General features: G+C 38.4%; 2 protein-coding genes across 11 annotated transcripts in view; one reads left to right on the forward strand and one right to left on the reverse strand.

Moving 5' to 3' along the window:
• The window catches only part of LOC117221546 (uncharacterized), a 182,147-nt gene that overhangs the window by 91,028 nt on the left and 77,391 nt on the right, over window positions 1-13,728 (forward strand). For 6 of the 9 annotated variants that reach the window (XR_013032685.1, XR_013032691.1, XM_076518692.1 and 3 more), the window contains exon 2: window positions 1,756-1,810. Coding sequence is in view for 4 of the 9 variants with exons in the window: in XM_076518692.1 (XP_076374807.1) it covers window positions 1,756-1,810 (55 nt within the window). In the remaining 5 variants the exon portion in view is untranslated. Of the gene's footprint in view, window positions 1-1,420; window positions 1,491-1,755; window positions 1,811-4,348; window positions 5,641-13,728 lie in introns of those variants that run through there. The other 3 variants (XR_013032686.1, XR_013032687.1, XR_004490528.2) reach the window with 2 other exon arrangements.
• LOC117221544 (uncharacterized) overlaps window positions 1-13,728 on the reverse strand; it is a 49,307-nt gene that overhangs the window by 21,759 nt on the left and 13,820 nt on the right. The gene's annotated exons all lie outside the window — the stretch shown is intronic.

Here is a 13,728-nt window from a genome sequence, read left to right on the forward strand (position 1 = left end):
GGCCGCCTCGCGTCAGCCGAGCCAAACAGCGCAACTGGGACTCGCGCCAGCCGAGCTCGCCTCTCATTGGTCGAGCGTTTTCCGTTAATATCTCGTAAACAAAGCCGCCGTTTGGATTTTCGCCAAGGAAGAAGTCACTTCAAATGATCTCAGGAATCCAATATTTTCAGATTGCGAGACATTTTTGGGACACACTGTGTGTGTCGCGAGAATTGAGCGATGACGAGTATACTCATCAAACACAGGTAACTGATTAAGCGACTCAGTGGAGTCATTATAGATCGATCAATGATTATTTTAATAGGCTGCGGATATTTGTGCAACATAATCGCTTTTTCCTCGTTGACCAGAGAAAACGGAAGTCTTCGTATCGTGTACGCGAAACGGTACTTTCAAATCATAACTTCGCTGACTTGCATTTCGTTTATTATTTACTGTAAATACATCAAATTCGTAGTCTTAATTATTGTAACTATTAACCGAACTCTTCAATGAAAGCAAGGTTACGTTAATTTTAATTCGCGCGCATCAATTTTGGCACTAATTTTTTGCTACTTTTTTTTATTATTTTTTACTATTACATTTTTATCGCAATATGGGTTGAAATGCGATAAATTTGTACTTTACACTTTCAGTTTCGTTAATAAAATTATTTAATTAAATTACTTAATCAGATTACTTGATCGAATTATTTAATCCAATTACTTAATCGAATTACACAATAAAATCACTTAATCGAATTACCCGTGCAAATTGCTTAATCAAATCGTTTAATCGAATTACTCAGATTTCATTCGTTTCCGTTTATTGCTGGGAATTTTCGGAATTAAATTTTTGAAATTGATCGAGCACTCGCCATCACGAGATTTAACACTAGGTTCACGGAACCCGTGAAAATACCGAGTGACCAATTCGTTAATTTCCGACGTTCATGTTATCGTAAATACACACGTTTATTCGTTCGCGTATTTATTAATTATATTTATTACTCGCAACAAATATCGCAATCGCAAATATTATAAGCAACACTCGTTCAAAATCGGAATAAACGTTACATTGTTACCGTTACGAACTAATAGAAAACGGCAGCTTTTATCGCCCCGTAAATCTGCCGTTAACTATTTTCGTTACCATCGTCACTCGATCGCGATTTAATCGCTTTCGACTCGCACGGTTGAATTCACGGTTCTATCGTGGTCACAGAAAAAGGAACTTCCGTCAAGGTGAAAATTAATTAACGATAGCGCAATCGCGTATGAGTCAAGGGAGCAGCGTTGTCAGAAAAAGTCCCTTGTTTCCTCGACTGGGAGGAGTGGGGGGAGGCAGTACGGCGGGAGTGCAGCCGCATATGCGTGCTCCCGCCGCGGTGCGCCGCGCTGCCACCTTCCCCCACTCCTCCAGCTCGAGGAAACACGGACTTTTTTCTGGTAACCCTGGTCCAGAGTGTTCTCGAGTTCTTAAAGCTTCGATGTAGTCGAGGGGAAAGAAAGGTAATTGTCCTGTGTCGGCCGAGTTCACGCGGCGCCGAGGGAACGGTATTGGAAACGTTAAATGCGCGTGACGCACTGCGTTTTCGTGTTCGCCAGAAGGACGACTACATTCACTGTTTTGCCTCGCTGTCGGTCCAGTTAGAAATCCGATTCGGTGCTAACGCGGGACACGCGTATTACGAACGGCCAGACAACAACTAGAAACTTCGAACGCGAACGCTCGTTCGTTGATATTCGCAATAACAGCGATCCCTTATGGTTGCAGGATTAGGACTTCCTCGTCGCAGCACATCTGCATCGTTGGACCTGGCCAGATAAGCGTAAGTATTTGAAGGTTAATAAAGGAGTTCTCATTGAATGCCTACAAATTTTAAGATCGATAAAGAGAGCGGCGGAGAGCAACAAAGTAGGTTAGAAATCTCATCGATGGAAAATTCCAACAAATGTAAGATCGATAAAGGGATCAACAATATGAATTAGAAATCTTTAGATGTTAAAGATTAAAGAGAGAGTAATAACAAAAATATTCATTGAATTCGAACAAATTTAATATTAATAGAGAGAGTAACAAGTAGCAACAAAATAAATTAGAAACTTTTCCGATGAAAAGAATTAAAGAGGGACTGGCAAAGAATTTTTCATTAAATTCCAACAGATGTAAGGTTAGTAAAGAGAGCAACAATATAAATTAGAAATCTTTTAGATGATGAAGATTCGAGAGAGACTAATAAAAAAATATCCATTAAATTCCAACGAATTTAATATTAATAAAGAGAGTAACAAAGAGCAACAAAATAAATTACAAAACTCTTTGATAAAATCTCTTTCTTTTTATTTACATTATCAATAATCTCTCTTATCAATAGTCTCACGTTCTAAATAATTCTGTACGCGGTACATAAATAGTAGATTCTCTCTCTCTCTCACTCTCTCTCTCTTTCTCTCTTTCAATATTAACTTCTGTTTCAATCAACGTCTATTGTGTAAATCGGATGTATTGTATAAATGGCAGAATCTTTAATGAACCAAGCTAATACAAATTCAATGAACTACTACATGAATTCCGCGTATAAATGCATTTTAATCGACTAGATCGTTTCACGGCTGAAAGATTCGTTTTCATCCACAATTGCGAGAGTTTATACAAGAAACATTAGCTGTCGCTTTCATTGTCTCGCTATTAACCGATGAAAAATGAGAAGCATAATTTATCGGAGATGCAACGGTCGAGCAAATGCATCTGAAAACTGCTCGTTTAGAGGCGACGCATGGTTGTCGGTTTCCGTACAAAAGGCGGGAAAAAACATATGACAACTAAAATTATATATTTAAAAATTTATAAAAATTCAACATATTCAATTGAACATAACTCAAAAAATGCGAGAGATGAAAAAGTGTGACATAATTTCAGTACATACTAGGTACGTTAAATTCTGTAAAAAATTTTTATTTTCGAACAACAAAATAATTACAAATGATGATATAAATTTAGGACGATTTGGCGATGGGCTACTTCGAAGCTATGTTGCCGTGTTCAAAATGAACAAACGGTAAAAAAGATCGTAGTGAATAATAAGCCATATACAGGGTGTCCCAAAAATGTCTCGCAATCCGAAAGTGGCAGGTTCCTCGAGTCATTTGAAGCAACTTTTACCTTTACAAAAATTTTCTCCGAGGCACCGTTAACGAGTTATTAACGAAAAACAGTGACCAATGAGAGGCGAGCTCGGCTAGCGCGAGGCGACTGAGCCAATGAGCGGAACTGGGCTTCGTACGCTGGTTGGCTGAGCCGCCTCGCGTCAGCCGTACTCGATTCTCATTGGTCACTGTTTTTCGTTAATAACTCGTTAACGATGCCTCGGAGAAAATTTTTGTAAAGGAAGAAGCTGCTTCAAATGATCGGAGGAATATGCTTATTGCGAGACGTTTTTGGGACACCCTGTATTTAAGTGACTACTAGCGAATAATTATGGATTATGGAGATATTTTTTAGAACTGTCTTTTTCCGCTTTTTAAATGGAAGCGACGTGTTTCGATAAAAACAATTAAACGGTGCACCGTCGAAGTAGAAACGAACGGCGCCGGTAAACGCGGGAACGGTTTCGCAGGCGATCCGTCGACGACGAAAGAGTCCGCATCGTCGTTACAAGTGTTGCGTTTCGGTGCAAGTGCCGCGGCGTATCTGGAGTGCAACCGCAGCTAACGAGCTGCAATTCGCGGCGACGTGCGAATGATTTCTAATAAATGCCGGGCGTGTTTGGGATCGCTCGACTCGAAAATCGTTCCCCCTCGTGCCGAGTCAACGAAAATCGCGTGTAATTCGAGCTAATTTCCAGCTACAGTATCCTCCAATCAGCGGACAATTCATTCGATCCATAAAATTAATGGAACAATTGGATTTAGTGGTACTTGTCCGCGAGCAAGGTTTTAACGTTGGCATTCTCGCTAACGATTCAGAATAGAAACGAGCGAAAAATCAATTACCGTATCGTTCGGTCGAACGATTAAATTTTCTCGTCTTCGAGAGAAATTTTCGATAACGTCTCCGCGGAGCAAATAGTGCTTGAAAAATAGCAATGTCGACGATTGCAATTAGACTACGGATTCTATGAATTTGGAGATTGAATACAAAACCGAAAAAATCGTTTCAGAAGTTTAAAAACATTGCGACATTATTTTAATTAATATAACAATATAAAGTTAATTAATAATTTTAAGAAACGCATCTGTAATAAATAAATATATTTCTGAGTAGTTCCACATTCTTATAATCGAAGCAGACAGTTTTTATTTTGTTATTATTGCATTAAGAATGATATTTTTATTATTATTTATTTTTTATTATTTTCATGGCGAAGGGAACAAGCGAAGAAAACACCGTGGACCACCATAATTTCTCGCGCAGAAAAAATGTCGGAAAAAATTGTTCGCGATGCGCCCGTCGAATAAAGCGCAATAAACTGTAAATAATAAATAACAAAGCATATAATAAATAATAAAGCATTGATTTAACTATACGCGTTCGATCGTCCGAAATATTTAGCGAAATGAAACGACAACGGTTTTTCGGTGTTCTCGATTATCCACGCAAAAAAAAAAACGAAAACAAAAGATTGATTAACACGATTTAATTCGCGGAGGATCAACGAGATTCGTTCGAACATTTTTTCGCGGTTATTCGCGGCCCGGTTTTTCTAGGTTAAGCCGCAATTGAAGTTCAATTGGCAGAACGGCACCCCGAATGCGTAGAAATAATGTTCATTCTACGCAATCGGCGCGTCCACCGTAATCGCGGTTTACCTGCCGAAGGATCCAGATCAAAAGCGATCGCGGCGTCGCTCTACCGTGAAAGATGCAAATATCCCAGTGTGCCGCTTCGTTGCCCAAGTTATTCGATTGTCTTTGTTTTTCTTTTAATCGCGCGTTAGTCGATCGAAGGCGGGCCGGTGATTGTTCGACGAAGAGAAATTTTCTGATAATATTCGGCAGGAGAGAGCAGAGTTGTGTGGAATCGCGATTGAATTATTGACGAATTATAATTCAATTACATTGTAATTGGTCAATCAAATTTAATTAGATTTTTTTAGATTTAATTTAATTAGATTGCAATTCGAAATTCTGATTGTCGTTCAATTAAATTACAAAATAATTCGTAATTCACTAGGAGTACAATTACATAATACTAAGAAATTCCATTACATTCAATTACGGATTACAATGTAATTGAATTACATTTCATTACAGATTACGATGGAATTGAATTACATTCAATTACGGATTATGATGTAACTGAATTACATTCCATTACGGATTACAATGTAATTGAATTATATTCCATTACAGATTACGATGGAATTGAATTACATTCCATTACAGATTACGATGGAATTGAATTACATTCAATTACGGATTACAATGTAATTGAATTACATTCCATTACGGTTTACAATGTAATTGAATTACATTCCATTACGGATTAAAATGTAATTCAATTACATTAAATTACGGATTGCGATGGAATTGAATTACATTCAATTACGGATTACGGTGGAATTGAGTTACGTTAACTATGAATTGCAATGTAATTATTATTCATTCGACGGATTGTGCCGATTGAACAATAAGCAAGAAACAATTAAATAATAATAAAAAAGTTCAATTACACAGTGTTTCAATTACATTAGTGATTAAAATAATTACTAACTGAATTAACTGAAAGATTTCGATTATATAAATAAATTGCAATGTTATTGAGTTGCAATGTAATTGAGTGGCAATGCAATTTATTTTCAATGTAATTGAGTCGTAATGTAATTGAGTTGCAGTATAATTAAGTACCAATATAATTGAGCTACAATATTGCAATATAATTGAATTAGCACAATTCCGAAGAAAAGTATGTTTCGCCATAGGATAAGAACCTTCGATCGTCTTTTCTTCGCGATTGCCGCTTTACGATCCTGTTCGTGTAATGGGAGAAGCAATCGAGTTCTACGGGATCGGTATCGTGTAATCATTTGCGGAATTGCGGTATAATTGCCGAAGAAAGCAAATGAAAACCACTTGGCGGAACAGTGGCAATCCCATCGAAAATAATAGTCGGACCAGAGAGTACATAATCCAATCGCTGAGAGCCGTGACTCTCTTCGTTTCACAGTAATTAACTACAATTCTACTTCTGATGGTGCAGCGCCGCGAAAGAACTATCGCTCTAAATAACTTTCAACGGCTGTTATTATATTTCAATTACATAGTATTTATTATTATTATTAATTACATTAAGCGATTAAAATAATTATTAACTGTATTAACTGAAAGATTTCAATTATGTAAATGAGTTGCAGTGTAATCGAGTTGCAATGTAATTGAGTTACAATGTAATCGAGTTGCAATGTAATTGAGTTACAATGTAATCGAGTTGCAATGTAATTGAGTCACAATGTAATCGAGTTGCAATGTAATTGAGTTACAATGTAATTGAGTTACGATGTAATCGAGTTGCAGTGTAATTGAGTTACAATGTAATTCAGTTACGATGTAATCGAGTAGCAATGTAATTGAGTTACGATGTAATCGAGTTGCTATGTAATTAAGTTATAATGTGTAACTGAATTAGAATGTAATTGAATTTTAATGTAACTGAATTACAATGCAAGTTTTAATGTAATTGTGTTACAAAGTAACTGAATTATAATGTAATTGAGTTACAACATAATTGAGTTACAATGTAATTGGGTTGCAATGTAATTGAGTTACAATGTAATCGAGTTGTAATGTAACTGAATTGACAATGTAATTGAGTTGCAATATAGCTGAATTACAATATAATCAAGCTGCAACGTGATCGAATTGCAATATAATCGACTTATACTTTTGCGGGTGACTTTCGAGACACCCTGTACATGGGCCGGGAACGTTTCAGCCGATGTCGTCGTAATTACGGCCGAGGATCCTTGCGTCGATCAAACGATCTAAACGATCTAAACGCACCGATTCCCCCGGATTCAATTGCAGCCGTCGGAACCACCGGCTTTCCTCATCGCGGCCCGAAGTCCCAAGTCCGAGCCGAGCCAACGCCGTACCACTGACATCATTCCGATTACGAGGCGCGTCGGATCGCGGCGTCACGCGATCTTCCGCAATGAAAATCGCGTGCCGGACACGGGCCACGATTTTTCTGCTTTCTTCGTCGTTCCCGGGCAGCCGCGTTGCGCTGCGCCGCGCCGCATCGTTTTAGAAACCGGACCAACGACTGTGAAATCACAATGATCCTCGATTGATTCGCGCCGGTCGGCACGTGCTCGGGATCCGCGCGATCTGCGACGATCGCTCGGCGTCGATTCGTCGTCGAGCAACGGCGCTCCCTGCGTTCCCATGCGGTTCACGTTCGATACACTTGGGGACCCCCGCAACGCACCGATTACGTCACGCGCCATGACGTTGCGCGGCGGTGGAGTCTCCATCGGACCACCGTGTCGGTTACACGACACGAAATTTCGATCTCCAGACGAGTACGAATCGTAAAATCGGTTACGCAAATCGCATCGCTTTTTCTTCGAGCGTCGTGCGTTCCGGATTGCCCGCCGAGTTTCTTTCCGACGAAACTGCGAGAGCTCTCGATGTTCGTTTAATTTTATAGTTATCTTAATCGTATCTTGTATTTATCCTAGTTAACCTTACATTTGCCGAATGAGACGTATTAACCCTTTCCACTCGTATATCGCCGTATAGATGACGTTATACGTTTTATCGTTGTGCTTGTATGTCGCCATATACATAGCCGAAATCCTACATTTTATTATTGTAGTATTATATTAGTATTTGATTCTAGGGAACTTTGTTACAATGTTTCCTTTTCTTTTAAATATATAAAATAAATAAATAAAAGGTATAAGATTTTAGTATTACCAAATTAGTATTATTAAATTATTGGTCATATCAAATTGATATATTATCAAATATTAATTATTAGTATTATATAATTATAATAATATATATAGTATATATACATATAATTAAATAAATAGAAGGTATAAGATTTTAGTATTATTAAATTATCAAATATTAATTATTAGTATTATATAATTATAATTATATATATAATTAAATAAATAAAAGATATAAGATTTTTTCTCTTTGTACAAGTGCAAAGGGTTAATGTCTTTTGTTATTAAAAATTGAACAAAATCAAAGAATTAAAAAATCTAGCAGGCCTTGTTCATTAGCCATAACGTTAATTACGTCTGGAAACAAATTAAAGGCGTCTCCACTACCCTACTTTTAAATAAATACGCGTTGAACTAGGTATTCGTTCGAAGAGAAATCGAACATTTTTATTCATAACGTTGTGTTTTAAGTATGCGCATCAAACTGCTATTCATTTGAAGAGAAATCGGACATGTTTAAATAGCGCATGTTTATATAGTACATATTTACTTAGTACATGTTTAAATAGTAAACGCAAACATTACTTTTGCAAACAGCCGCAACAGTATCGAATTCACTCGTCTCCGTCGACCTAATTTTTCAATCATTTTTCAAGCTATCCCGAGAGCGTTGCGAACATCGATCCTTTTCTCCTCGCGACAAGTGCCATTTCCCGAATGACAGTGCTCTTTTTCGAACTCGCGGCAAACACTCGTCTCACGGCTACCATAAACACCGCGAAGACTGTCCACACAAATCCCATTTCGAGAGTCTCGGTTTCAAACTAGTTTCCATTAAATTCTGACAAATATGGGCGACGATAAAGAGGACGGCGAAGAGCAACAGAGTAGATTGGAAATCTCTTCGATAAACAAGATTGAAGAGGTGCAGATGATTTTTCATTGAATCTCGACAAATTTAAGATTAATAAAGTAATATTTTCGATAAAAGAGATTAAAGAGAGACTAATAAAGAAATTTACATTAAATTCCGACAAAAAGATAAAGAGCAACAATATAAATTAGATATTTTTTATATAAAAAAGATTAAAAGGAGACCAATAAAGAAATATTGATTAAATTGCAACAGATTTAATATTAACAAAGAGAGCAACAAAGAGCAACAAAGTAGATTAGAAATCTCTTTTATAAACAAGATTAAAGAGAGACAAACAATTCTTCACTAAATTTCAACAGACTTAAAATCAATAAAGAAAGTCGCAAAGAGCAACAAAGTAGATTGTAAGTCTTCCTGGCAGCCATAAATAAATGCCATAAAGACGCTTCTATCCTGTCATCGAATGTCCCCAAAGTGTTAAAAACGACAGTTTCTCCGCGTCTCTCCCCCCCTCTCTCTCTCTCTCTCTCTCTCTCTCTCGCAGCTCCCATTTCGAAAGTCTCGGTTTCAAACTAGTTGGGAGCAGCGAGCCAACCATACTCGAGCCGATCGTCCGGTTCGCGTTGCGCGAGTCGCCCCGGTTCGAACAGATCCTCGTTTTCGCCAGTACCGAGAACAACCGGTAGCAGCCAGAGCTACCGGCGTGAACTATGCTCTATTCTAGGCAAACAGTCGTGTGTCGGCCGACCGCGCCTTCTCGCAGAAGCGGCTTCTTCTCTCAAGGAGAGAAAGGTGCCTCGACCTCCTTTTCCGATTGCCCTCCATCTTTTTCATCCACGGTCCACGCGGCGGGACCGCGATCATTGTCCCGCACGGGGTCCCTCTTCTGTCCCAGCGAATCTTCGATTATGCTCGACGCTGCCTGCTCTGCATCTCTTCGACCTCACAGTTCAAATTATTCGTTCTCATTCGTGTTTCAATTTTTATTCGGTTGACAGTGCTTTCATTGTGTTATCCGGATTATTTTTTTATTTTATCGCCGATCTAGAATTATTATTTTAATAGTTATTATGTTCGCCACAGTGTTTTTTACTTTGTCTTATATTTATATATGATATAATATATAATATTTATACATATATGACATAATATATAATATTATATATAATATAATATATATTATATTATAATAATATATTATATAATATTTATTATATATTTATTATACAATATATATTATTTTAAAATATAATATAATACAATATTATATATAATACATATTTAAATTAAAAGTCTCATTACTGCAACCCCTGCGTTCCAATTACTACTTATTTCATTCATTTATTTATTTAATTATTTATTCATGCACATGGCTAAAAAATGGTGTTTCTCAAAGAAAAAGAAATAAATAGGAAAGATATTTCATTTCTATCTTTCTATTTCTTTTTATTTCTTCTTCTTCTGTAACAAAGGCTTTTTCTACACGTACACGTGAATAAATAATTAAATAAATGTAACGAATAAAATAAATCAAATAACTAAAATAAATAAGCAAAAATAAAAGAATAAATAAATAAATAAATACAATTATAATAAACGAACGAATAAATAAACACAATTAATAAACGAATAAATAAATAAATACAATCAATAAACGAATAAATAAAAATAAACAATAACTAGAACGCAGGTTCTAGCAACGAGATTCGAACTCTTACAATTTGGACGGGCGCGTCGAGAGGCGGAGTCTGAGGCCGCGAATGATCGGGAGTTAATCGAATCAAAGAAATAATCCGTGGGAACGGGAGTCGGTTGATCAGAAACGACGCGATAGGGTGCCGTCTAGCTGACAATAGGCTGCTGAGAACGGCCGCGATCGGCGATCGGCGAATGGGGTCGACCGGTCGCGGTTTCGAGATAGGGAAAAGAACCGCTCTGCGAGAAACACGCGCGGCCCGGCGAGCGTCGATCCTCTATACCGAGCGTCAGGTATTAATTTCTAACGAGTTTCCAATGAGCTTCACGATCTACATAACCCGCGCTGGAGCCGCCTACTTCTTCGCGCGGGCTTCGTGGAACGCTTTCGAACCGAAAGGGACCGAGAAATCCCGAAGCCCTCGCGACGAATCGAGTCGAGACGACCCGTGAAAAAAATAACTCTCCCTTTCACTGGCCCGAAGAAAGCAGCGCGTTACAATTCCGCGGCGCGATACACCTTTCCCGGACAGATCGGGCGTGTGTTCCCGCGCGGTCAAACGATCCGCACTCGATTCACGCTCGATCCTCTCCCGATCGCACGCGAGACGACGGCACGTTGAGACTTTCTCCGGGAGACGTGGCCGACTGCGCAGCCGCGCCGCGCCGATTTTCCCGGACTCGTTGCCTCCTCGTTCGTAAACATTCGCACGCCCAGCGTTCCTTCGTGGACACGCCGGACACCGAGTCGCTCTTGTATTTACGTGCCGCGTGGCCCGTTATTAACCCTTTGCGGACGAAGCCCCTCGAGACGGGTATTGCGTCGCTGTGGACGACAGGTATTGGATATAAAATGAAAATGTTATAAGATATAATTATATTATTATAAGATTATAAATATGTGGAAAACTTTGCTGGTTTCTCTGGTAGTGACACAGAAAGACTGACTCGTCAAACTGAAATTCGTTCTGAACTTACGGTTAAATTAATGAATTTATATTAATAATTAACACTATGCCGTCCGTAGATCTTAGATACGATTCTTTTGTTTGACGCCGGCATGATAGCTTGGAAATTTTAGATTTTTAAAAAAATTTCGAAGATGGCGGTAATATAAATTCCTAAAATCAAGATAAGTCGTCCAAGAATTTTCGTGCTTAATTCTTAGTTAAATAAGCACAATGCTATAGTTAGTTTGCTGTCTTTTAACATCCAAGAAATATAGTTCAAATGTTATTTCAGTTTTCTAAAATGCCACCAAAGTGGTACCACCGACATACAACAGATGGTTTTTACATGGCATCAGCGTGGTGCCACCGGACGGCATAATATTAATAAATTAATAAAAAAAAAACGGTAAAAAGACTTGGGCGGCTATTTGCCGACACTCGTCCGCAAAGGGTTAACACTAGGCTCACGGAGCACCGATTGTAGCGGCGACTGTTTCACGTTGCATCGTAAATTCGATAGACCGTATTTGCTTGGATTTGAAAATTATTCGAACGATTATGCGAATACGGTAAATTCTCTCCGATTGTCCTTCAGTTTGCAAACGTAAATGGATAATTTGGGGAGAGGAGATACGATCATTCGAGCCTCGATTTTATAGTTGTTTACAAGCTCCGGGACAATTCGTGAGAATTTACTGTGATTGGAATATTATGAAATGTTCCAGAGAATAACTGCCATGATAAACTTTAACTCTGCTGGTTTGGTATCATTGAGTACAGATTATTTTAATTTTACATGACCTTTCTGACTTCTAATTCCATAGTCAATGTGTTAATAAGACTTTGTGATACTAATTTGACAGTTGACGGTGTCAATAAAACTTTGTAGTACTAATTTCACAGTCAAAGTATTAATAACACTTTGTGATACTAATTTGACTTTCGACGGTGTCAATAAAACGTTGTAGTACAGTCACGCATTAATAAAACTCTGCGATACTAATTCGACGGTCAACAGTGTCGATAAAATGATATCCTATTTCCCCTCTCCCTGAAATAGCAACCGCACAATGCCGGTATCTTTCGCGCAACATTTCTGAGACTGTCACGAGGTACGTAATTCTCTCGCAAATTTCGAGCCCGAGGAAATTGATCGACGGTATCGGACGGACGTGTTAATCGAAAGGCAATCAACATCGACTTTCATTCGGAAACCACCCCCGTCCCGAACGGGAAACGAAAGTCCACGGGAGAGAGACTCCGAGATCGGTTTCTCTCGGCGAGAGACATGCAAGTAGAGCGTGAAACACCGAAGGCTGGCCAGTGTGGCATTTTCGCGTGTCGTTTCCTCGATCTTGTTACGGCACGACGCTGCGATTCGTGTGCGTCACGTGTCGTGCCGCGTCGCGTCGCGTCGTGTAGTTTCGTGTCTGTGCGACCGAGGGGAGGGGAGGAGACTCCGGGATCGGCTGACCGACCGACCGTGTGTGTGCTATCACGGCGCTATTCGCCATAAACTGGCCGAAGCCGTGGGCGGTTGTCGCCATTTTCCTTCAGCCCGTCCAATTCGTTCGATCTCCGCGAGCTGGTCCAATCTTAACGTTCCACGGATCCGTGACCGATTCGATAGAATCGAAGTTGTATCGAGATCCGTAGATACATGCCGATAAACACGCGATCCCAAAACGTTTCTCGATATCGCCGCGGTGTCTTCGGCTAGAAAAATACACAACATGGTAGAACAATTGAAACTCCCGTGCCGTTCCGAGAATTTTTAACCGTCGAGCAGTATCGCGGCGTAGATTTCTACCCAGCGCGTGATCGGGTTTCGGGAAAAATAGATTTTTCAAATAGCGAACAGGCTATAAATATTGTTGTCTTCTCACGCGATTCGGTATTCGTCGAATGAACTTTCATTTTTAATCGTAGGGGCGACGAAAGACTGATATGTCTTCGAACGGAATAAAATATAAATGAAATTTAAATAATAGATACGATATTTATTATACATCGGATTATATATTTTATAATTCTACCATAATCTAAATTCCTGTATGAATTCAAATTTATAGTAAGATTTCATTGTAATTTGAAATTTATATTAAGCAATTTAAATCAAATTAATTTTATTTAAAATTTAAATTTAAATTAATGGATTTTATTGTAAATGGGGGTGCGGTCGGTCACAATAAAGTTTTATATAAAATTTAAATTGTAATTAAATTTTATTCTAAATTTTCATTATAACAGCTTTTTACAGGAATTTAGATTACAGCAGAATTGCAAAATCTGCAATCAGATATGTAATAAATATTGTAATGTTATATAAA

This window comes from Megalopta genalis, chromosome 1 (assembly GCF_051020955.1).
Source record: "Megalopta genalis isolate 19385.01 chromosome 1, iyMegGena1_principal, whole genome shotgun sequence".
NCBI lineage: Eukaryota > Metazoa > Arthropoda > Insecta > Hymenoptera > Halictidae > Megalopta > Megalopta genalis.